Raw genomic sequence first — 23,576 nt, forward strand, 5'->3', positions numbered from 1 at the left:
CCCCAAGAGCTATTACATGGAAATTTGAAGAAACTGGACAAGTGAAGGGCAAAAGGAGAAGTGCCAGGCCTAAAACAACAACAACAAAAAAGCACCATCAGAGTTTGATCCACCTTGCAATGCTATTTGGAAAGTGTCAGATTAGCAACGGCTTCATTTTTCAGCGTGACAATGATGCCAAACACACTGCGAGTGCAGTAAAAGCATACCTGGATAGAAAACACTCAGTGGAAGACTATCAGCCATGGACTGACCTCCCCAGAGCCCGGACCTCAAGATTATTGAACCAGTGTGAGCTGACAGAGAACAGGATAAAAGGCAGCCAAAATCCAAAGAAGAGCTTTGAATGTCCTTCAAAAAGCCTGGAGAACTATTCCTGAAGACTACTTCAAGAAATTCCAATAAGGCTTGCCTAAGAGAGTTGAAAATAAAGGTGTTCATACCAAATATTGACTTGCAAACTTGTTACGATTGTACAAACTATGTTTTTGTCTCAGATACTGCATTTCTGTGTGTTTGCTGCTATAAATAGCTGTAACCATTTCTCATTTTCCTAACAAAATATAAAGAAATTAAGGGTGGCGCAATACTTTTGTGCAGTACTGTTCAATTTCAATGTTCAATGCAAATACAGGAAGCCACACAAATTTTAAACTCTATAAATATTCTGCCTGTAGAAGGATGAAGTACAAAAAGATCAAATGAAGCCTACAAATGTGCAACCCATATACGCGCAGACATTTCCCCATGCTGTATGATAATTGAAGAAGTGCACTTCCTCATTTTTAGAGGACTTCGGATAAGAGATAATCTGCGGCAATTCCCGATTATGACTTCTGCATGTTGCATTTTTTTCAAGCTCACTGCAGTATCAAAGTGCATGGCTGTGACTTAGGGAATTACCAGATCTTCACTTCCTTTTGTGTCACATTTGTAGATGCAGACATTGTTTTCAGCAACCATATTTGACACACTTATTTATTTAAATAGACTCCAAGAATGCAATGTACAGTTCAGACAGAATCCATCAGTAAGTATAAAAGTTGAGTTTGGTTTAACAGCACTCCAAATTCAATCTAGTAGTTTTTTCTTTCTTCACATTAACATGAACACAGTCTTTGTATTCTTTACAAAGTGACCAAACAAATAGCAACGATTGCTTCTGTGCTACAGAAAATATCAGTGCTTCAATCTAAACGGGTTTAACGAAGATTAAGTAAGTCAGTGCAGACATATCAAGGATAATGAAGATAATGTTGTTCCCAGAAATCTTTTGTGTTTGGATCTGTGGTTTTAACGAGATCCCATATAAATCACATTGTTAAATACATCATGGACCCAGTGTCAGGGTGAAGCAGTCGCAGGACTGCTTCAGCTCTCTAGGAAGTCCATAATGTTCATTATACAAAAAATATTTCTAGAAAGTTGTAACGGGTCAGAATTATTTATCTCCCAAAAAAGTTACAATGTATTCCCAACGATTGTTTTTCTTATATAAACTGCCCTGGAACAAGGAGGACCTTAGTTTGAGATTACAAAGAATTCTGAAAGTAGTATCAAATGCTTTCTCTCGACTTAAAAAACAAACAAACAAACAAACAAAAGATTACAGATTTAATAACATCTTTATATGCTTTGGAAAAGCTTGGTGACCTCTTCAGTGTTGTTTACAGGTTTGTCTTATATTTTAAATACATGATAAATCATTTTAAATAAAAAAAGCAAACAAAATTCTCAAAACTAGTTAGTTCTTAATTAGTCATTGCATATTAAATAGCATTCTTATTGCCATCTGATGAAAGCAAAATATTAAATATCGTGTTGTAGGGTTCAAACAAAACTTCAAATCCACATGTGACCTGAGTTTGCTGGTGCAACACAGAGGATGAAATCCTCATTACAAGGCCACTTGAGAGGAATATTCCCTCAGGAACAATGGCTAAACTTTGGCATGCTGTCTGATAGGTCCGGTGCAGAAGGCATTCAGGGTAGTAAAGCTGAAGACAGAAACTTACAGGACTGGCTTCTCAGGTCCTGAGGCACATTGTGCACACTCCACCCACACGGACACATCTATACTACACACCAAGATAACTTTTACTCACATCTAAGGGAGTGTTTTGGAAAATACAGCCATACATCGACCTAAATACATACTAGAGATGGACATGTTTTGGCATTCTCCTGGCTAACATGTTGTACACTGTTACGGGTGCTCAGGCACTGGTGAAAATGGCCCCAAGGCCCCTCAGGCAGGCTGCTGGGGATTGATGTTCATGTGAGGAGGGTGACCAAGAAGTCCGATTCGTTGTTTCTGCTTCCTCTGTTCTGTCATCTGCATAGGGGGAAAAAAACAAGACAGTTTAAAGGCATCATCTCAGTACAGAATCACTGATGTTGATTCTCATAAGCTTTTATAGACTTTGGAGTTTTTGACAGTTAGCTGTGCAAATTTATTCATCGGGGAACTTCATGGCTCCTATTCTAAAGGTTGGCTGAGCAAATCTACAACAGAAAGGCTGAAAAAGAAAAGAATCAAAGTGTTGCAGTGGCCGAATGCCCACAAACCTCAATGAACTCTGTTGTAAAAAAAAAGTTGGCCAAAATACTTAAAGAACAATGTGAGACACTGACACAGTCTTAAAGAAAACTATTATTTCAGGATATTGCTGTTATAGGTGGTTCTACATGCTATTGAATCACAGGGTTTATTTGGATTTTCACAGGACTGAGTCCTGTGAAAGCTTTCTGTTTTCACATGACTGTAAGGATGCAAGCATATGAGAAACATAACGTTTTCCCCCTGATTTCTCAATAGTGTGCAAACAAAGGCAAGTAAGAAATGAAGATGTAAACAATACAAAGTGTAAAAACTGGAGTTTAATATTGGTAGCAGTAAGCGTTGAATCCAAAAAAACGCAAACAGAAAAACTCGATGGTGTATTACAAAACGAGGGAGTTAGTTGGCTGTCGCACGATATACCTGTTCTTTGAGCTCAGTCAGCTGCGCAGACAGGTTTGTCACCAGCTTCATGGTGGACTCCAGCTTCTCTTGCAGGTTCCTGATTTCATTCTGCTCCCCCTCTGAATCACTGCTCACCAGCGACATGGCACGCATCCGAGGGAACCAGTCCAGGTTGTGCTCCTGACATTGACAGAGAACATCAGCCGAGTGTTGAACTACTTTTATTAACAGTTAATGAAAAGGCAAATTCAAAATTGTTACCAATGGAAAAATTGGGAAAACTTTCTACTACTGCGATGAAAATCACAGTGTGCACGTGACTGATTCCTTATTAAGCTTTGGTGAGTTTTGTGATTATAAATAGGCTGATGTACCTTTCTGTTCCACATACTTCCCATTGGTCTGTTTGTGTCTTTAAATGGACATGATGGGTATGTCTGTCAGTTCAGGTTAAAAAAACGGAACACAATCTACTAGGGTGTGTGTGTGTGTGTGTGTGTGTGTGTGTGTGTGTGTGTGTGTGTGTGTGTGTGTGTCAAGCTGGTACGTGTTTATGTGTGACTCAGTAGCATAAACTGATGAGCACTGCTTACCATAAAAATGTGACACAAGGGAAATGCTCCCCAAACCACTCTTGAATTCAGGACTGAGTATTGCAAGGAGCACTCTGATTTCTAGTAAATGGCTTGGGAATGATGTCAAAGATACTGACGTCATCAAGCTGTGAGGTTAAGCAATTTTCATGCAGAAAATTCTGCAGATTACACAGTCTTTACAGACATTCCCTCTGATTTTACACACTGTTAGTTCTAAAACAGTGTGGTCTCACAGTGAAGTCAATCAATTTTTTCACATATAGGCTTGCAAAACAACCAGATCAGTTAGCTCTTTGTTTAAAGGGTGTGTGAATGCTTTGCGTTTACCTTGATCATCTCAGCCACGTAGCTTTCCGGGCCGGTGTATTCAGTGGAATCTTTAACTTTTACCAGGACGATAAAGAACAGGTAGTGCCACATGTTGTGCTCCTCTTTAATGTGCTCCTCAAAGGTCACCGTCTTGTTGTCAAACTTGTCACGCTCCAGACCTGCCATGAGGAAAATAGCGCGAATGGTTTTGGCATGAGGTCACAGTGTGTTTTGGAAAAATAAAGCAGCAATGTTTCTTGCTGTTTTGTAAGTAATGCAATTCACATTATTTTAACAAGTTAAATTCATAAATATTTGCTAAAATGATGTCACTGAATGTTAAATCTAATCAAACTTGGGTGTTACAGGGGTCTCCTTGCATTATTTGCAAAGGTACACTTGGCAGGAAGGGCGTCCTAAAAAGCAACAATTGTTCTCTGTATTCACTCTTTCGCAGTATCTTCTGTAACCCCAGACTGGCTCAGTGTGTTGAGGTCAGGACTCTGTGGGTGCCAAACCATCTGCTGCAAGACTCTTTGTTCTTCTAGTGGCTTAAAATGGCTCTTGAGGACATGGGCTGTCTGTCTGCAGTCATTGTCATGCAACTGTCATTTGACACTGATCAGACAGAACTAAGTGATCTAAAATGTCTAAAACATTTAAAAAATTTGCTCAGAACTCTCCAAGACAAAAAACATGCAAAGTATACAATTAAAATTGATTAAAAAACTGTCAAAAGATAAGATAATGTTGGTAACAAATAACAAATAAGAGAAGTTTCCAGGAATAAAGCAACATTCATACAGAAATTAAGAAATCCTAAAGAAAAAATGAGAAGTCCTGTGAAAAAATAAGTACACCCTTACTCCTTCCATAGGAATTAAGAGGGTAAGTAGCAGCTACGTGCTGCTAATCACGCAAATAAAGTTATCATCAGCAAGTGTGAGCATCTCTATGAAAGTAATAGTTTTGTCAGTTTGTTAGCCTGGAGAATTTAGCTGTGTAGAAGCCCCAGCAAATTCACCACAAGGTCAGGGTGTGCAATTCTCAGAGAAACTCCGACTCTACAGGCATCAGTTAGCATGTTACATGTTAAAGTTCACGAGAGCAAGAAACAAGAGAGACAGAACAAGTATGGCTTGTCTGGAAGCACCGACAGGAAAACGTTTTTTCTCTCTAAAAGCAACATTTTTGCTAAATTGCATCTGAACAAACCAAAGGTCTTGTGAAACAGCTTTGGACAGATGAGGTCATGATGGAGATATCTGGCCCTAATGCACAGCGGCACGTTTGGTGAAGCACGGGACCTGGGCACTTGAAGACAATGATTTGATAAAAAAAAAAACCTCAGTTGTATACTAAAGTATTCTAGAGTCAAATGTGAGACCATCTGTCTGAAAACTAAAGCTTGCTCACCTCTGGGTGATATGAAAGAATAGACCTTAATGATCAGCTGTAAGCAAATTTCAACATGAACAACAAGTGATTTGTTTGTTTTGGTGATTTTTTATTTTTTATGAAGGTGAATTGAACAAACAAAAAAAAATATATATGCACACATATATATGTGAAATGTGTTCATTGGGCTTTAGTTAAAAAAAATGGAAAAAATTGCTTGACACCTTAAAATTGAACTTAAAAGTTAAAACATGAAGACGTTTATTCTTTTAAAAGTTACCCAGTGTGACACTGACAGCCTGCAGGTTGCACCCATCCTGTTAGCTAATGTGAGTAGGGACAGGCTCCCCTTGTGACCCTTGTTGTATAAGCGGGTTGGAAAATGGATGAATTGTTCTTAAAGCTAATTTTCCCAGGATGGTATTTTTGGCTTTATAACTGAAACCACTTCTGCAAAGTAGACAGTCGAGTTTCACATTTATTGATTAACTTGTCACATGGACTGAAAAAAATCTTACTTTCCCGATTATGGCAATTAAATTTTCAGTCTATATTCTTTGCGAGCCTGTCATTACAAAAGTGATGCCTGGTTTACTTTAGCCATTAAGAATAATTATGCACATAATGAAACCAATTAGTCCTCACTAAAAGCCCATGAACCCTAATCTTTCTACTCAATAAAGGGGGCTGCACAATAGTGTTACTGATGTACAAATGCAGAATAAAAAAGGCCCAAGGATAAAAACCTTCTACTGCTTGATAAAAAAAAAAGCAAGCAGAGGTTCACTCAAGGACACCGGCAGCATGAAAACCAAACCAATAAGATGGTGGAGGTCATTTTACCGTGCCAGTGAGCCTGATTTGTTGCACAACAATAAATTAAGCTACAGGTAAAAATCCCTGTGCAGGAAGTTCATGACGTAAATCGATCATTGGCAACAGCCCCCAAAGACCTAAAGACTAATACGAGACTGAGCGAAAGATCAATGGCTTATAAAACCAAGCTAGAGGATGTTGAGCCACTTAATTCCTGCGGAGCCCCTAATCTCTGCATCTCCTGTTCTCTCGTGGTCCTTCTGGAAACCATAGAGACAGCAGCTCCCCCTGTGGCCTGGCCTTATTTAACATGAATGAGTCAGAGCTGATGGCTGGCTGGGTGACATAATACTGTTCTCATTCCATATGCTTACCACTTGTCCTGACTGCCTGACCCAACATACGCATGCACACACATGCTCACATACAGCATGTACTTCTGGGCTTACACTCAGTAATGAGCAGAGACACGCACACGCTGCACGGCATGTTCTTATTTAGCTACTTACTTACTTATAATGTACATATAAGGACACGCGGCTGATGGCACACGGAGGGGCAAAGTTCAGGCGATCGGCGAAGCCTCACGAAACATATGGTAAGGAAATTAAGTGTGTGCGAGTTAGTGAGCGAGCGAGTGGGAGAAAATGTCTGTGCGTGTGAGACAGACATGAATTATGGAGGCGAGCAGAGCAGTGGCAGGAAGCCCTCATGACTCAGCCTTCTTTGGAACGGCAGCAAAGTGAGAAGGGGGAGGGAGGGCGGGAGAGACGAGGGGGAAGGCAACAAACTAATAGACTAACTAATACGTGCGTACCACAAACCACAAATACACCAAGAAAAAAAAAAATCAAATCAAATCTAATGTTCCAAGAGGAGAATTTGGGAATAAAGTAATATTAGATAGACTGTGGAGGAGTTCTAATAACAAACATTCTTTAAAACCACACAGAGCCCTTCGAGCAACAGAGCACAGCCTTACCGGGCTGGCACGGTGCCCTTATGTTAAGGCAAGTCATCCCATCACTGGAAAGTTAAGAGGTTTATTTCCCATGACTAACATCACAGGACGTTACTCCAACACAAGTTCTTGAGACAGAAAGCTGTGCCCAAAACCCGGTAGGTTACACACAGCATTTAAGTATGTATGCATTTGAGCTGCAATTATACATCATCAGCTTTTATCTCTATTGTTATTTTTTTTTTTTTTGGTGCAGTCACCTGGCCTATAATAGTAGAATTTGCAAAGAGCACCATGTTGAAGCCAAACATGTCAGGAGGGAGAGTCTTTTACTATTTTCCTACAGAGGAGTTATGCAGCTTCCTCATATTTTTATTCCTGGACTCTGCCAAAGTAACTTTGCATAATTCAAAGGTTATACTGGGTCTCGCTCTCTATAGCCTCTCATTTCCGCGTCTGTCTGAAACACATATACATACATATAGGATATATGTGTAATAACGTATATGGAAAAACACAACACATCCCCTTTAACACATTAGATTGAGCGGTCTTACCGCAGATAAAACACGAGGTCTTCAGGATTTCCTCTTTCTTCTGTTTTTCACTCCTCAAGTCAGCAAAGGTGTCAATGATTACACCAAAAATAAGGTTCAGGACAATGATGATGACCATGAAGAAGAACAGCAGGTCGTATATTACTCTTGCCGCAAACAGTGGCTCCTGGGTAAGATACAAAAAAAACAGGGTTGTATGGACATTAGGGTCATGATCCCACATTAAAATAATTATAAACTTTAATTTCAGTGAGGTTAATATAGGGAGGGAAACAATGAGGACCCCCTGTCCCATTTAATGGCATGACCTAAAAGGCAGGCCTTTATGTAAGCAGGTGTCCTGGATGATGTTATGAGTATAAAACGAGGTTAACCTTGGCCCTCACGGTTGTTCATGGAAACATAAAGCCGTGGGTATAACCTGCCAGATGCTACAGTAACAGAGACGACAGGAAAGCCGGTCAACGCGGTGCAGCCCGTCTCGGATACACCGGTCAGATTCACCGACTCGTTTTGCTTATTTACTCATTGCTCTACAAAGTCATGGGATGAGCTTGTCCCTGGATTCTTTCGACCACCCTGCAGTTGCCACCCACACAATGCATATTACCCCCACTTGTTTGGGACAAACCAAATAAAGTTGGAGCCACCATGCCACCCGTGTCCTACGACTGCTGTAATTTGCTTTAACAACTAGTAAGGGTCTCAGAGTCAAGTTGCACAGAGTTGCGAATGCGTGAGTGAGACATTCACATCCTCTTTTGACATCATAAGTGGTTAAGCCTTCATTCAGTGGAATTCTATTTTGAGGCTTAATTCTCACACAAGGCGGAGGCAGCGCAGCTGTAAGGAAACATTGCGAAACCTCCATACTTTTGAAACAAAAACAAGTTTAGTGGCTCATAGCGAGCTCACATGATCCATGGCGCAGCTGCGGGTGCTACACCTTCTCAGCCAAAAAACACACGCATATACACATGCACACACATGCAACATAGCGCCTGAGGCCTAGTCACAGTTGCACGTACCTCTTTGGAAGGCTTGCGAAGAACATCCCCCACTCCCCCTCCACTCCTCAACCCATGACTCAGCACAGTAACAATGCACATAAGTAAAGAGTCGCACGTCCGTTCCATGTTGTTGTCCTCCTCGCTTTCATTCCCCAAATCTGAGGAAACAGAAAGGACAGCATGTTTGATAATTACAGTAATTAAATAAGAGACTATTAAACAAATCATTGGTGCATATTCGCATCACTGCCGCACTAGAGAAAGTCTATAACAAGTCTTTATACTATAATGCTTGACCGGGCTGCGCCAATCAGGAAATCAGCACATATAGAACTCGCATTCTTCTGTTTATCTAGCATCAAAACAACAAGGTGTGACTCGAAGTGATTCTAACAGATAATAACATGATGAAACACTGACCTGTAAAAAATAACAGCAGCCTGATATAGTTTTAAAAATAACTCTCTGCCTGCTCAAATACAACAAAGTCATAAACTGCAAATGCATATTTACATTTGAGTCGTTACATGAAAAAAATATACTGACCCAAATTTGTTAGGTTTTAATCGCCCCTTTTTTGCTGTTATATATATAGTTATTTGTATATATGTATGCGTATATATATCTAACCACATGCACTGAGGGGCTGTGAGGCGCAGACGCATTGCAGTAAGCTGATCGATGGCTGCTCTCGCAGTCTTATAATACATTTAGCAATCTTTGAATTTGAAAAAAATGCACCCTATAACCAATGAATATTTATTATCTATCAGTATAGGTGTTCAGTTTGTTCCACATTTATTCAGCCCATATAGAGTTAATGGACTTCATATCAAATCGTGTGATATCATACTCAAGAACTGCATTACAATCTTTTCTATGCTGTATAACTGAGATGCCGTGACATAGTGGTTGCAATGTTCATATTCAGCATTTATGAAATGGTTTATGATAAATAATACATGTAGAATAATTATCTTTAGTAGGAAGTGGAATTATCCGTGTAGTCATTCCTTAAATATAAGACATCAACCGGTATTCTATTATAAAAACAGCCTTGACTTTGATGCAGCCATGCTGGTATGTTTTGGTTCATGCTGTGAAGCTTCTAAGTCAAAGCAAAAGTGTTTGTTTGGCTGGAATGTAAGATAGATGCTGAATTTCAGGAACTCTTCCAAAGTCAAATCGAAAACAGAGGGGAAAACGTGATCTCTTTGCTGTTTTGGGCCAAAGTATTTTTACTGTTATGTCGGTGATGATGGCAGAGGGAAGGAAACTTAGATGGTGAACCCCAGGAGCTTTTATAGCGTCTCTGTGGAGCAAATGTAAACATGGAGAACAGTCCAGTTTATGAGTCACATCACTGAAAATATTTTCAACCATCATTCCAGCTCCAGACATAAACTGTTTTTCAGACGGGTAGCATTGATGGCAACAAAGCTGGCGGGAAGTTCCCCGGAAATTTTATTCCTTTTTTGTGACTGTCATTATTCTGTGTCACATGAAGGTTGATAAGGTCGCATGTGAGTTGCTTAGGTCAAATGGCAGGCACATGAAAGACAATCGAGTCACATGGATTGAAGTGCGGATAAAAAAGGGAAACAGTGCAACAGTTTTCCTTTCCGCTTATTGTTGTTTCACAATTATATCCAACAACAGATCAAACCTAGACTAGACATGACTTCCAGTAATTTGCCATTTTCCTCAAGATATTCTCCTATCTCAGGGTAGTCAGGGGAAGAGGAATGTGAAATCATATCTTAGCCTTAAGTTAAACACACATGCATACAACTAATGTCTTTAAACCATCTCAGAGGAGGGTGTCAATCCTTCTTCCAATATCTAAACACTATTTATAGATTAATGGAAGACTCTGATGTTGCCTGATAGGGTTACCTTCCTGGAGGGCATCTGTGGTGCAGTTTTCATCAGTACCACCATGACACACTGCTGCAGACAGGAACTCGCTTGCCAAACTACCTCCACTTTCTAGAAAAGAAGGGAGGCAATGTTTTCTAGTCCTTTTTTAACGTGGAGCAATCTATAATTGGTCTACTTGGAAAACTGATAAATAATTGCAGTCTCTCCTCACTCATAGTTGTGTTGGGGATATGATCCACCTCCAGGATGAAGTCATCTTTGAAAAATATGTAACCCACAATGGAGAACAAGTAGACCAAAATGAGGGCGAGCACAGCGGTCAGCACGATGGAGCGTCCATTACGAGTCACACTCTTGATCACATTCAGCAAGGTCTCCTCTCTGTATACCAGGTCAAACAGCTACGGAAACAAAGCACACATTACAGAGGAACGGCAAAAGACTAAATCAGAATACACCGTGAGGTTTCTTGGCTTCCTTTCATGATTTGGCATTTTCTGTCTGCCACAAAATATTAGATGTTCGTGTAAGACTGTGCTATTTTTTGAGCTGCTTGGACCCACGTGAAAGGAAAACATCGCGAAACACTTGGATACTCAGGCTGATGTGCTAAAAAGCAGACCTGAGGCAGTGGGGAACAGCAGTCAACAGTTCAACAACAACATTGTTAAAAGACCAAAAAAGGAAATTCCTAGGAGGATATGGCCCTGAAGGCATCATGACTGCAGTTTAATGAGAAAAACAAAAATAGGTGGGGTTCGTGGGTTGCGGTAGTGATAACTCTCTTTAGTCATAGTTCAGTTTCAATGAGCCTGTATTAATCTCTTCTCAGGACGGATGTGTATTTAAAAATTCATTTGTGTGACTGTCTTACCAAAAGACTGTAGAAAAAAACATGGCCAAACACCCCCAAACAGCAGATGATGAGGTAGATGAGGTGGTAGAGGAACTCGAAGTCCATCACCATGGCTTTGTAGCCTCGTGTGAAGGTCCCTCGATTGCCAACAAAACTTATCAGGAAGATTATCTTATTACAAACCTGAAAGATAAAGACAAGCTGCCTTTAATAGCAACAATACTGAGTAATGGATCAGCATTTTAATATTAAATTTAAAAACCAAACCAAAACAAAACAACAACAGCCTTCGCTGAAGAAAAGCTCTGAAAGCCCTGACAACAGTATGACTCTGGCGCCTTTTAAGCTAAACAAAGTCACAAAGTGTTTACCCCGGTGTGTGACCTGTAACTTAATTTTTTGAACATCATCCAAACAAGAAACTCTGTTTCCTGAATCGGGTTAAAGGATTAACAGAAGCAGCCCGAGTAGATACCTGCTTGAGAAATTTGACTCACGCAGACACATCTGTTTAACCAAATTTCTCCACGGGGTTTTTAAAAGAGCACATTTGGCTGATAAAGAGTTCAGATAGGCGTAGTATCGCTGCAAAAATAGTGGAGAATGATGAAAAGAAAGGTCATACGCTCTGCACCCTTTTGACCCAGATAATGAAAATCTATAGCCTGACTAAGAATGAAACTAACACTAAATACCAATTATTTTAGTTTTACAGTGAAAATGTGATATTTATTTGAATATTCCAACCTTTCCAATTCCAATCTTTAAAAAAAAAAGGTTAAAATATGTCAAATACATAGCCAGAAGACATTTGACCTGCTGTGCATAAACTAGATTTCAGTGTACCGGAGCTACTGCAGTCCGTGGTAACTTGTTCTCTGATTTCTTGGCCTAACCTGGTTTCTCCCAATAACCTGCTTTTGTGTGTACATGTAAACACAGCCTGCACAAGGAGAGATGACCGCGCGCTTGAGTCTTTATTTTGCATTGTGTGTGTGTGTGTGTAAAAGTATATAAGAGCACATCTAGAAAATCTAAGGTGGGTGAAGGGGCGGTGTAACCCTCTTTGAGATCCAGTGACGCACTTAACACCACAAAGTACAGCCAAACACAGCCAGTGAGATCTACAAGGCCGGGGGCAACACTACAGGCAGACGCGGCACTGGCATGCCAAGTGGGCTCGAGTGTGAGTGAGAGATGAAAGGAGAAGTGGAACTGGTGTGGCAAAGGTTTCTGAGTATGTGAAAGTACACGTAGTAGTGTGGGTGAAATAGTAAACCCAAATTTAAAAAAAAAAAAAAAGTCTGTCATGTAGGTAGTTTAGACTTAAAATACCCCGTCAGTCTAAATTTGAAAAGCTAGATGCATCAATTTTCTAATGCTTATCCAGACTCACTGTGGGACTGGAGCCCATCCCAGCTGGCACAGGGCAAGAGGTGGGGTACACTCTGGACAGTTTGCCCACTTGTCACATCATCTATTATTAGTATTATTATTATGGATGGATCAGTTAGCTCATGAAACAATTTCTGAGAGCCCAGTGTGACATCTACTTCAAACTGCTTGCAGGTTCAAATGACCAATCCAAAACCCTAAAATACTTAGTTTATTGAGTTCTTCTTTATATTACTTTATATTTTTTACACTACAGAATTACAGAAAATAAGAAAATGTTTGCCATGTTAGCTTGAAAGATTGAACCAAGGATTCAGTTATAATCTGCCTAATATAGCGATTGCTAATTCTTCTGCATTAACTATTACTACTTGTCTCACTTTTACAAAACTTTCTTTCATTGTATTCAGCTGGATACACAAATGTACAAATGGATGGTTGGCACTGGTGGTGGTGATTTGGGTTAACTGACCCTCCCTGTGAGCTCACTTACATTGAAAGCACCCAGAAGGAAGAGCGTGGGCTCCAGGCCCACAGAGAAGATGAGACGGAGGATTGTGACAGTGACCAAGGCACCGATGCCCAGTGGTTGTGGCATGATGATAACAATGACCAGTGCTGCCAAGACTCCCATCCACAAAAGGGCAGATAAATGGGGATCCAGGATACCTGCAGGTAATAAAAAACACATGAAGACAATTAAATGTGCAAAGCACAAACAAGCTATAGGGTATACATGCCCAAACCAGCCAACTCGTTATACAGTAACTGTGACATATGTGAAATATGAAAGCACATGTTGAGAGGCTACATGTACAGTCTGGAACTTTTCAGTATCATCCAACTTTTTTTATTATGAGATCCGCTATCTTCTTCCTACTATGGAGACTTTGAACTCAAAGAGAGCCAGTTATATAACACCTAAAGTGTATGACACAGATTCTTGCGTGAGTGTGCGCACCTGATGTTCCTCCTGATCCTGTGGTAAATCCAGGATTAGTGTCCTAGTCAGTGGTTTCATGTGACAGTGTGTCACTCAAGCTAAACCCATGTTTAAGGAGCCTAAAAACAAGGCCATACCTAACCTGCTGCCTCTTTAAGCAATGTCTTTTCTAAAACACGTGTGTATTATTGTAAGAACTCAGTGAACTCTATTCACAGATCGACCTCAGGGAGCGGATACACGAGGAAAATAAATGGGGTAGAATTTAATAGACTGAAAAAGATGAAAAAGTGCGGCAGTGAGTGACAACATAGAGCGGGGGATATTACAACGAAGGCACCGCTCTTTACCTTCCCTTTCACTCTTTGTTTCCTCCCACCTTGCCTTCCCCTATTTCCTTCTCTCCTTCCCTGTCTCTCCTTTTTTCCTCTCCCTCCCCAGTCCCTGTTGAGATCACATGACAGGTGCCACTTGCATAACACTGTTCTCTAAAAATACCTCAGCTGAAAGATTCATGAGGGATGAGCGGGGAGGAACACACAGCTCGAGTGATGTGGCAGACTGAAAGAGGGGCGTTTACGTGCACTCACAAGCTTTGCATGCACCGCACACCTAAGGTTAATTTGCAGGCAAATGATTGTGCGCAAACAGCTAGAAAGTCTGCAGTCGAAAAGCTGAAAAAGCGTGCGCTGTTTGATTGTGATTATGTATAATGGGTGTGTGACGCTAGCCACAGCTATTCACCAAAAGCCAGTCACTCGTGCATGCAGGCAGAACACACTGACCTAGATTTCCTGCTCTTATAACCCTCATTCTAAAGCCTCAAGCAAAGGAGGGCGTTGAGCTAAGAGAGGGCAATGTATGCAAAGGCATAGGCCGAAAGCCTAAGTGACTGTTTAAGCCAAAGGTATGCTGGAGTCTCACGTGATGATGTCTCGCACACAGGTCAAGTGGTTCAGTGAGACCTTGTTCGTGACGTTATGAGAAACCGCACGAGATTTTAGTTTTGATTTCAAAATGCATTATTTTTTGTCAGAAAAGCTGTTAAGGCAAAATAAAGCGGTGATTGCTAAAGCAAGGCAAACGTCTTTCCTGGAAATGGGTCCATTGTTTGATTTTATCATTTGAAAGGTTTTGTGAAGACTTTAACAGAAAGAGCAGAAAAAGCAAATGCACACATTGCTAAGGGGGACTAGACAGTTTGTCTTGTTAGTATAAAGTAGGACTTTCTCAACCACCTTATGTGACGTGTAGATATATATATATATGTATATAGATATGGCTTGTGCTACCTAAGACAATGCAGGCTCAGTTTACAGTAAATTAAAGTGCACCACTCCTCTGTTTATTATGGTTTCCATAGAACTAGAAGGTAAATATGAGCTGAAGCTTTAAGGGCATGGTGTTACTGTGGGTGTGTCTCAAACACAGATTCTCCTAATCCTTACCAGGTGATTAGAAGTCAGCATGTAAGAACACCGTGGCAGAATGAGATCAGTGGGTCAGTGGCCACGTCCAGCAGACTCACCCAGCTCTTTAAAGTGTACCTCTCTGTGTGTGTAGCATGCTGTACATTACAGATTCTTTCTTTTTGGTGTTGTTTTTACAACTTGATTCCTAAGTCATTGTTGCCTCACAACGGCCTTACTGGTCTTATCATTTTTAGAAAACATCTACACAGCTGTCTGTATTTGCATTACTCAACCCATTGTGAGTTATAGAATGTTATAGATGTGCTTTGAAGCAGGAAGAAATCATGTCAGTGAGCCCCTGTCCTTCCTGTTTTTCCCCCCCTGAGTACATAACCTTTGTCTGACCCTTGTTTCGAAAGAAATCTGATTGCAACATCAGGGCGCTAGATACAAATCGTCTCAAGCAAAACAGCATCAAAACAATATCTACATGCAAAGAAAAAAAAAAATCTCTATACGGGCTGTGAGCATGTCACATGCATGAATGACTGATAGACAGCCTCCTCAGAACACCTGACAGAAAACTTGAAATGAAATGTGTCAAAGTTTTAGTCTAAAATGATTGACTAACTGGAAATGTTGCAGAAATGTTTGCGCCTATTTTAGCAACAGGATGTGCGCACAGTCACAGTTCATACTCGGGTGCCACATCACTGACCTCCATGTACCCCTTCGAGGGGGTAGAAGAAGCAGACCAGGAGATTCATGAGCACAGCCAGCTTGAAGGAGATGCCACTCCACACCGACATGTTTCTTGAGCACCAGTACAGCACCGGCTGGGCTAAGGGGGAAGAAGAAAGACAAAACAGATTCTATTTTTAAAATCTGCTCCAAAAGCCAAAAGTGAAGATCGCTTATGTTGAAATACCAATTCAGCAGTTTGAATTCAAATAACCTAAAAGTAAATTCTTATATTTGAGAAGCTTTGAATATTTAAAACGTATGCAGAATAAATGAAACTTTTTGAAATATAAGGGACCAGCATGTTCAGCTGGTTTCAGTATTTGGTTTATGCATCAACAAGCTGCAAGTTTGAAAAGAAGGACTGAGGAAGTTCGGCTTCAGTGTCTTTGATATGTAAATATGAAGTCAGCGTAGCTGTCAAACACAAAATGAATGGTTTAAAAGTTCAAGATACAAAACATGTCACCTCGACCTTTTAACACAACATTTTGCCTACTCAGGTTTAATTGGAAAAGAAAAAAAAACAGATGCAGGGACTTTTCTCTGTCCATCCCCTCCTTTACGTGAAAGACAAAATAAGGGTTTGTGTGGGTAAGAAGTGTATGTGAATTAGAAGTGTGAATGAGTGTGGGTGTGGGTCTGCGCGTGTATGTTTGTGTGCATGCGTAAGCACGCTCTCACTTGTGATTCATAAGGTTACTGTATAAATGTTTCATGGCTCAAAGAATGTGGAAAACCCCTGTCCGCTTTTAGACAGTGGAAACATACACATGCATAACATGAGCGCACACAGGATGACATATTTAGCCCTGCCATCAAGGTGCTGATGCACATCCTTTCATCCATTTTCCAAACACTCTTATCCTGTTCGGGCTCGCTGGGATTGAGCTCTATCCTGCATTTAGGAGAGAGGTCACCACCAGTCTATCACTTAAATACACATAAAAAAAACCACATTTATAACTACAGCTAAGTTGGAGTTTCCCATTTCACATGACCTGCATGTTTGTGGAAAAAAAGAAAGTAAAACACCCAATAGAGCATGCAAATTACACACAGAAATTTTCAGCTATCCATCAAGCACGGTATTCCCAGAAAAAAAAAATGCACGGAAGTTGTGCTTGCCATTAGAAAGCAACAGGGGCATGTTGCCACACGTTTCAGTACCTGTTTTAGTACACACACTTCTCTCACCTTCTCCATCTGTAGGTACTCTCCGTCAAAACAGTCAGGGGAGCATCTTGATAGACTGTGGTTCGCGCGCGCACACACACACACACACACACACACACACACACACACACACACACACACACACACACACACACACACACACACACACACACACACACACACACACACACACACACACACACACTCACAGAAGACAAACTCACCTCTGAGTTTCTTCTGCCAGTTCATCTCATTAAAGAGGTCCTCTGCTCGAAGGAAGAAGTCATTGATCTTGCTGCCTTGCTCATCTCTCTCTGTGGTGTAGTACACCCGGAGCTTTGACTCTGAGGTTAGGAACTCACAGATGTTGGGTACAGGGAAAACTATCTCCTCCATGGTGCGGTCCTGACGCACAATCTGCAGAGAGAGACTCACAGTCACCTCCGAGGGAAGCCCACAATTTGTGACCATTTCTGACGTAATGTACAGAAAACATGTTCAGATTCACATTCTGTGACAGGGCTTATGCATTATGACCTCTATCTGAGCAGTGTGCTTGGCATAGAACTCCAAGGCCTCATCTCCCTCTCCATTAGACACTCCTGGCTTTAACATCATGGAAAGCTCTTTATTATGACGTGCCAACTGTATAAAGGACACACAGGTAAGTGAGTTGGTTACAAGGGACAACAAAAGGATAATGCATGTTTCTAAAATACAGCATATACAGATTCTGCAAAAAGAGATAAATAAGACACCTGGTGAGCTAAGATATAGATGTTGTGTCCAACATTTCGGGGTGAAGCAGCATCATGTTCCTCTTCTTCTCCGTTATCCTCCTCCTCCTTTGAGTTTTCAAACTCAACCTCCCCCTGCAGATAGGCTTTCTTTATCACTTCCACCTGCAGACACACACGTACACATATATATACACACATATATACATATACATATATATACATATATACATATACATATATATATATATATATATTTTTTTTTTTACAGTGTAACATCAAATGAATGAATGAATGAATTGTTGTTATGCACTAACAAAAACAAGGTTATAGCTGAGTAGATTTTGCATTTGATGTAGAAATAGCAGCTCGGGACTCAAGGACAACAGGTTCTCACCAGCTCTTTAGGCCTCATATTGTACAAGATCCTCTCAGCATTCTCGCTGTCATGACGGCTTTCCATGATGGCGAGCAGCAGCTTAGATGCATTGTTCTGAGAGTCAGAATTGGAAAAGATAAGAACTACAGTTTCTTCATCCAAGTAAAGCAGGCGGAAAACCTGGTGCTCTAGGAAAATAGACTGCTGCTATTTTTCTTGGCAGGTATGCAGAAGAGCTAGCTCAGACGGGCGAATTTCCTGCTCTTTCACTTCAAGCCTATTGGTGATACTGCTGTGAAAGGAAACTACAGCGTTTTTCCCCTCATTTTTTAAACTCTAGTCTTAAAGTAAAAGTGAGATCTGGCTCAACTTACCTTGAGCTCTAAAACCAGGTCCATCCGCTTCTTCCCAAGTGGGTTAATGTCATTAAGAATCAGGGCAATAATGATATCAATGCCATTGGACTCATGAGTGGCAATGCAATTCTAGGGGGGAAAGGAATAAGTGTAGTAAAAAAGAAAAGACATTGTCTTAAGAGTTATAACTTCCTTCACCGTTCAGTGTCTTTTGTACCTGGTTTTCATGGCAAGGGCCTTGGCAGTACTCTGTTAGACTCTCCAGTGTTTGGTTGATGAGGGCAACATTCTTCTCATTGATGTAGAGTCCGAGCAGACCGAGACCGCCTGTGGTGCTGCCACAGATACAGTCTAGAAACTGAAGCGTCTCACACACAAGGTTGTAGTTGTTTTTGTTGTTTTGGCAACGAAGGAAGTTCTAGGAAAAAAACAGTGAAAGTTTCACGCAGTTAACCAGCATGTAAACAACATCAAATTCAAGAGTGAAACGTCCAAGGAACAGCTCGTGCATGCTAATGGACGTCTGTTTTTGCATAACAACATGGCATATATTAACAAGCAGGTAAACAAATATCTATACATGAAAATAAAATTATTCTATCAAAGTAATAGTCTTTTTAGAAACCTGCATATGAGTAAACAGTTGATAAAATCTCATTTTGTACATGGAGATCTTGGGGGAGGGAAGTACAACTAGTGGTACTGTTCAAGTCTTTAAAAAAGCTTTGACGCAATGAGCTACCAAGAACCAACATCCTCTGCAGATACATCAGTAGAAACTAAAACTGATTAAACAGAGCCTGAATCCTCAAGACTCAAGAGCTTAGTAACAGAAAATCTCTGCTTTACAAGCTCAGTGGAAAAAAAAATACATGCGAGGCTCTCTGAATAGAAGAAACTTGAAGCCCTGATATCTCTGCAAATAAAGATACTTTACAAAGACAAACAAAGCTATTGGCATTGGTAATAAAAACCATTGGAAATTGTGTCTAGACTCTAAAGGCTTCAGTTTAATATTAAAAGGACGCACAACTGGACTCACTCTAAAGTAAATCTGTAAAACCAAATTTGTGACGCTCACTCTGACCCACCTGTAGGTCACGGTTGTGATTCTCACAAAGTAGCTGGAGAAAGCGAAGGATAGGCTGCATGATAACAATCACAAAACTCATCTCTCCTTCATCCTGGTTCTTGTCCCCGGTGCTGGGCTGACCATCTGCTGAGGTGAAGTGGTCCTCGGGGTCAGCTTCTCGCCGATAAGAGTTAAAGGCTTTCTTTGTGGCAGATGAGGCCTCTAATAGCTGCTCTTTCACGTCTTCTGTCATCACCACAGCTGAGTCTTTTGCTATATAGAGACATAGAACTCGTACTATAAACTGAGTCACAGCTAACAGAACCTTCAAATATTTTTTTCCTATTTTAAATTTAGAAATAAACATGAAATCAGCAGTTTTCAAACTGGGCGTTGTTTAGTGTTAACAACCCAACAGGTGACCTCTGACCTTTTTTGCGAACAGGGGGATCTTTGTCCTGGCTGTCATCGTCTCTTTTCCTGTTTCCCAGGTCGCTTGTATTTACTGTCACCGTGGCTTTGATCTCGAGCTGGGCTGACTTCATGCGGTCGTAAAAGACACGGAAGAACTTTTCTGATTTCTTGTCTTCTGTCAGACGGCAAAAGAATGAGCGCTGGAGACACAAAGAAAGAAGAGCAAACTGGAATTATTCCAAAACCACGCTACATGTTGGCGGTGTCAAGTTCTTTGCTGAATGTGTTGATGCTCACCTGCAATGTGAAAAACAGGAATAAAAGTAGTTGATCAACAGAAAAGCAATCTGCTACTAAGCTGATAAGATTACCATATTGGGGGAAATAATTATTTGATTCCCTGCTGAATTTGTAAGTTTGCTCACATACAAAGAAATAAACAGTTTCTGATTTTTATGGTAGTTTTAATGGAGTTAGAATATCAACCAAAAATCCAGAAAAAACACATTAAATAAATGTTGATTTGCATGTCATTAAGTGAAATAAGTATTTGAGCCCAATGCAAAACATAACTTAGTAGTTGGTGGAGAAACCCTTGTTGGCAAGCACAACGTTAAGATGATTGTTTTGGTCACCAGGTTTGCACACCTTTGGCCCACTCCTCTTTACAGAAACTCTCTAAAACCCTTAGTGTTTTTGGCTGTTGCTTGAGAACTCAAAACTTGAGCTTTGATTTTCTACAGGACTGAGGTCTGAAGATAGGCTAGGCTACTCCTTATCCTTAATGTGCTTCTACTTTAGACACTACTTTGTTGCCTTGGCATATTTGGGGTATATTTGTCATGCTGGAAGAGCCATCCACGACCCATCTTCAGTGTTGTGACAGGTTCCTGTCCAAGACTTTATGACACATGACCCTGTCCACTGGTTCTTGGTGACTGTGGCCACAACTGCCTTCAGATCATTAAAATGCTCCTCCCATGTACTTTTCTCTTGATCATCCTCCTCCCACGAGGCAATATCTTGAATGGAGCTCCAGACCAAGGGCGACTGCTTATCACTTCTATTTCCAAATAATCTCACCAACAGTTTCCACTTTCTCACCAAACTTATTGCTGATGGTCTTGTAGCCCATTCTAGCTTTGCTCAGATCTACAGTCTTGCCCCTGACATCCTTTGAAAGCTCTTTGGACACGCCCATGACAGTGGAGAGGTTGAAATGGAAGAAACTGATTTTCTGGACAGGTGTGCTTTACACACATATAGAGTTGAGATCAGGAGCATCTATAATTGATTGGCTGTAATCTGCGGGAGTCGGAATTCTGGCTTGGTTAGAGGGGATGAAATACTTACTTCGATCAATGACATGCAAATATATTTGTAATGTGTTTTTTTTTTTTTTTTTTGGTTGAGGTTTCATCTCTCTCTATTAAAACGACCATAAAAATGACTGAATTTACAAATTCAGCAGTGGATCAAAGAGTTTTTTCCCCTCACTATATATAGTATGGAGGTTACACCACGGGAAAATTTAATATCTTTTGGTCTAATGTTTAAACAAAACAAGCTAATAAAAATATAGTAGAAAATTTAAGAGATAAAATGGAAAGAAAGAAAACAAATAACCGGTAACTTTTTCTTAACAAATTAGCACACTGTCTCGGCTTACAGTAAAAAACAAACTGCAAATCATTACTTTATATCAGAAAACTCTTCTTTATAGGAAAACCAATCGTTATTCACAAAATATTATAAACTCTAATGAAGCAGGTCTAGCTTTACAGTGATGTGAGGATTTAATCGCTGCAGCTATGGCTGTGGAATGAGGTCAGGCAGAATTAGGACACTTCCATGCCCGATGTATACACTGTGTCCCAACCCACAGGTCTGTTGTTTTGATTATGTAAGAGCTGTTAGCAGCACAGCCTATGGAACGGCTTCGACGAGCCAAAGCAGCTTTGCCACACTAAAAGGGTGAAAAAAAATGACATGAAAGGGAGAAGCCTGGCCTACTTACACAGATACAGAAATGGAGATGGTGGGAAGTTGTGAGAAAAAAAAGAGGCAAAAGATACATACCAAGAAGTGGGAAAAAGGGGCAAAAAGGAGGGGAAAGAACCTATGATCGAGAGAGGGGAAACAAGAGCGAGTGATAGGGAGGGAGAAAATCTTATCAGACGTTGTATCTAGGCCAGCTCTCAAAGTTTGTTACATAACCATATGGTCTTTTCAGGTTAGATGTAGAACTGGGCTAGTTAAGAAAACAAATACAGTAAATGATAGTCACATGGAAAATGTTAAGCAAAAATAGACAAAGCAAGCTTTGTTTCTGCTCCTCCAAGGACATTGTTTTAAATGTGTTTGTACTGCGGCGGTTGCATGCGATGCAATTTAATTTTTAATAGGCTCACTGTGCTAAATTTTTCATTCAAAAGTAAAAATAGTGACAAACCAATTAAGGAGCCAAAGTGAGAATTTATCTGGCTTATTAATGACTCAGTGAAGGGATACGCCGGTTTTACAGCCTAGTTTCCTTTAAAGAAACAATGACATAACTGTGTGACTGTGCCCCAAAGCAGATTCTCGAGCCTCGTGCCCCACCCTGGCCCTCCACCACTGAGCAGCAGCACTCCTGCACGTACACACTCTGCCAACTTAGGAACAAGGAGACAGCAGCATGGGGAGGGGAGAACTACCAACCAAGGCCATCATGCAATAAACAAGTTGATGACAAAGTGAGGAGTACAGAGACGCTGGCAGCCCACTCACTGCTCACACATCACAGCATGCCTGAGGAGGGAAGGGTTGAGGGGACAGTAATGGTCATGCCTGTCCGTCTTTTTTTGTTCATATAACTGCCCTCCATCAGCCGGCTAAAGCGTGGGCCTGCAGGGCGGGTGGGGAGGGAGGGGGGAGGAAGGCAGGGTGCAAAGGGTGAGGCATGAGGAGCGGTGCTAGGATAACACACAGTGATTAAACCAGAGCAAACACAGGAGAGCACTCACCAGCACTCTCTCACCCTTACCATTACATAACTCAAACACACACACACACACACACACACACACACGCGCTCGTACAGTACCAGCACACGCAGGCTGGAAAGCACATACGCTAATACGCCCACTGACTTTTACACTCACAAAAGTGGGTCAGCTGTCTCCGCCATAGGCACATGCCAGTTCAGAGAGGACACACCCACATATCACACATGCTCTGCAATACAGTATTCTCTCCCAAACTCTGCGAATGCCAGCTTTATCCTTATGTAATCATCAATCATTTTCACAACCTGTCATTCAAGTAAAATATCCTATGCTGGAGATGCTATGTTTAGTCATTTACATTCAGGCCTAGCAAGACTAGCACCAGTGCTGAGCTACAGTATTTGATAAGGTGAATCAGGTTAAACTGAGTTATTGCCATTCGCTGCGATAGCGACAGTGGAGGTGAATGTACTGGGCATGCCACAGTGTTCTTTTCTTTTTCCCAGCATCATTTCTTTTTCACCTGCATCAGAGCTAACTGAGTATTTGTGTTTTTTTGTTTTTTTTTAAACAACAGTTCTTAGGAACTGAACCAAATTGAGTGACTCACTGAAA

General features: G+C 40.8%; 1 protein-coding gene across 4 annotated transcripts in view; it reads right to left on the minus strand.

Moving 5' to 3' along the window:
• Nucleotides 1-960: 960 nt before the first annotated feature.
• The window catches only part of LOC100704142 (inositol 1,4,5-trisphosphate receptor type 1), a 74,528-nt gene continuing 51,912 nt past the window's right edge, over nucleotides 961-23,576 (minus strand). For all 4 annotated transcript variants that reach the window (XM_013269209.3, XM_005469475.4, XM_013269211.3 and 1 more), the window contains 18 exons: nucleotides 19,991-20,174; nucleotides 19,580-19,833; nucleotides 18,706-18,906; nucleotides 18,507-18,617; nucleotides 18,151-18,246; nucleotides 17,775-17,918; nucleotides 17,554-17,661; nucleotides 17,241-17,433; nucleotides 15,818-15,940; nucleotides 13,238-13,413; nucleotides 11,368-11,532; nucleotides 10,705-10,894; nucleotides 10,509-10,601; nucleotides 8,631-8,770; nucleotides 7,603-7,768; nucleotides 3,889-4,049; nucleotides 2,984-3,145; nucleotides 961-2,335 (listed from right to left, as the gene is read on the minus strand). In XM_013269209.3, the coding sequence (XP_013124663.1) occupies nucleotides 2,249-2,335; nucleotides 2,984-3,145; nucleotides 3,889-4,049; nucleotides 7,603-7,768; nucleotides 8,631-8,770; nucleotides 10,509-10,601; nucleotides 10,705-10,894; nucleotides 11,368-11,532; nucleotides 13,238-13,413; nucleotides 15,818-15,940; nucleotides 17,241-17,433; nucleotides 17,554-17,661; nucleotides 17,775-17,918; nucleotides 18,151-18,246; nucleotides 18,507-18,617; nucleotides 18,706-18,906; nucleotides 19,580-19,833; nucleotides 19,991-20,174 (2,754 nt within the window). In that variant the 3' untranslated portion in view covers nucleotides 961-2,248. The remainder of the gene's footprint in view (nucleotides 2,336-2,983; nucleotides 3,146-3,888; nucleotides 4,050-7,602; nucleotides 7,769-8,630; nucleotides 8,771-10,508; nucleotides 10,602-10,704; nucleotides 10,895-11,367; nucleotides 11,533-13,237; nucleotides 13,414-15,817; nucleotides 15,941-17,240; nucleotides 17,434-17,553; nucleotides 17,662-17,774; nucleotides 17,919-18,150; nucleotides 18,247-18,506; nucleotides 18,618-18,705; nucleotides 18,907-19,579; nucleotides 19,834-19,990; nucleotides 20,175-23,576) is intronic.

This window comes from Oreochromis niloticus, linkage group LG5, assembly GCF_001858045.2.
Source record: "Oreochromis niloticus isolate F11D_XX linkage group LG5, O_niloticus_UMD_NMBU, whole genome shotgun sequence".
Taxonomy (NCBI): Eukaryota; Metazoa; Chordata; class Actinopteri; order Cichliformes; family Cichlidae; genus Oreochromis; species Oreochromis niloticus.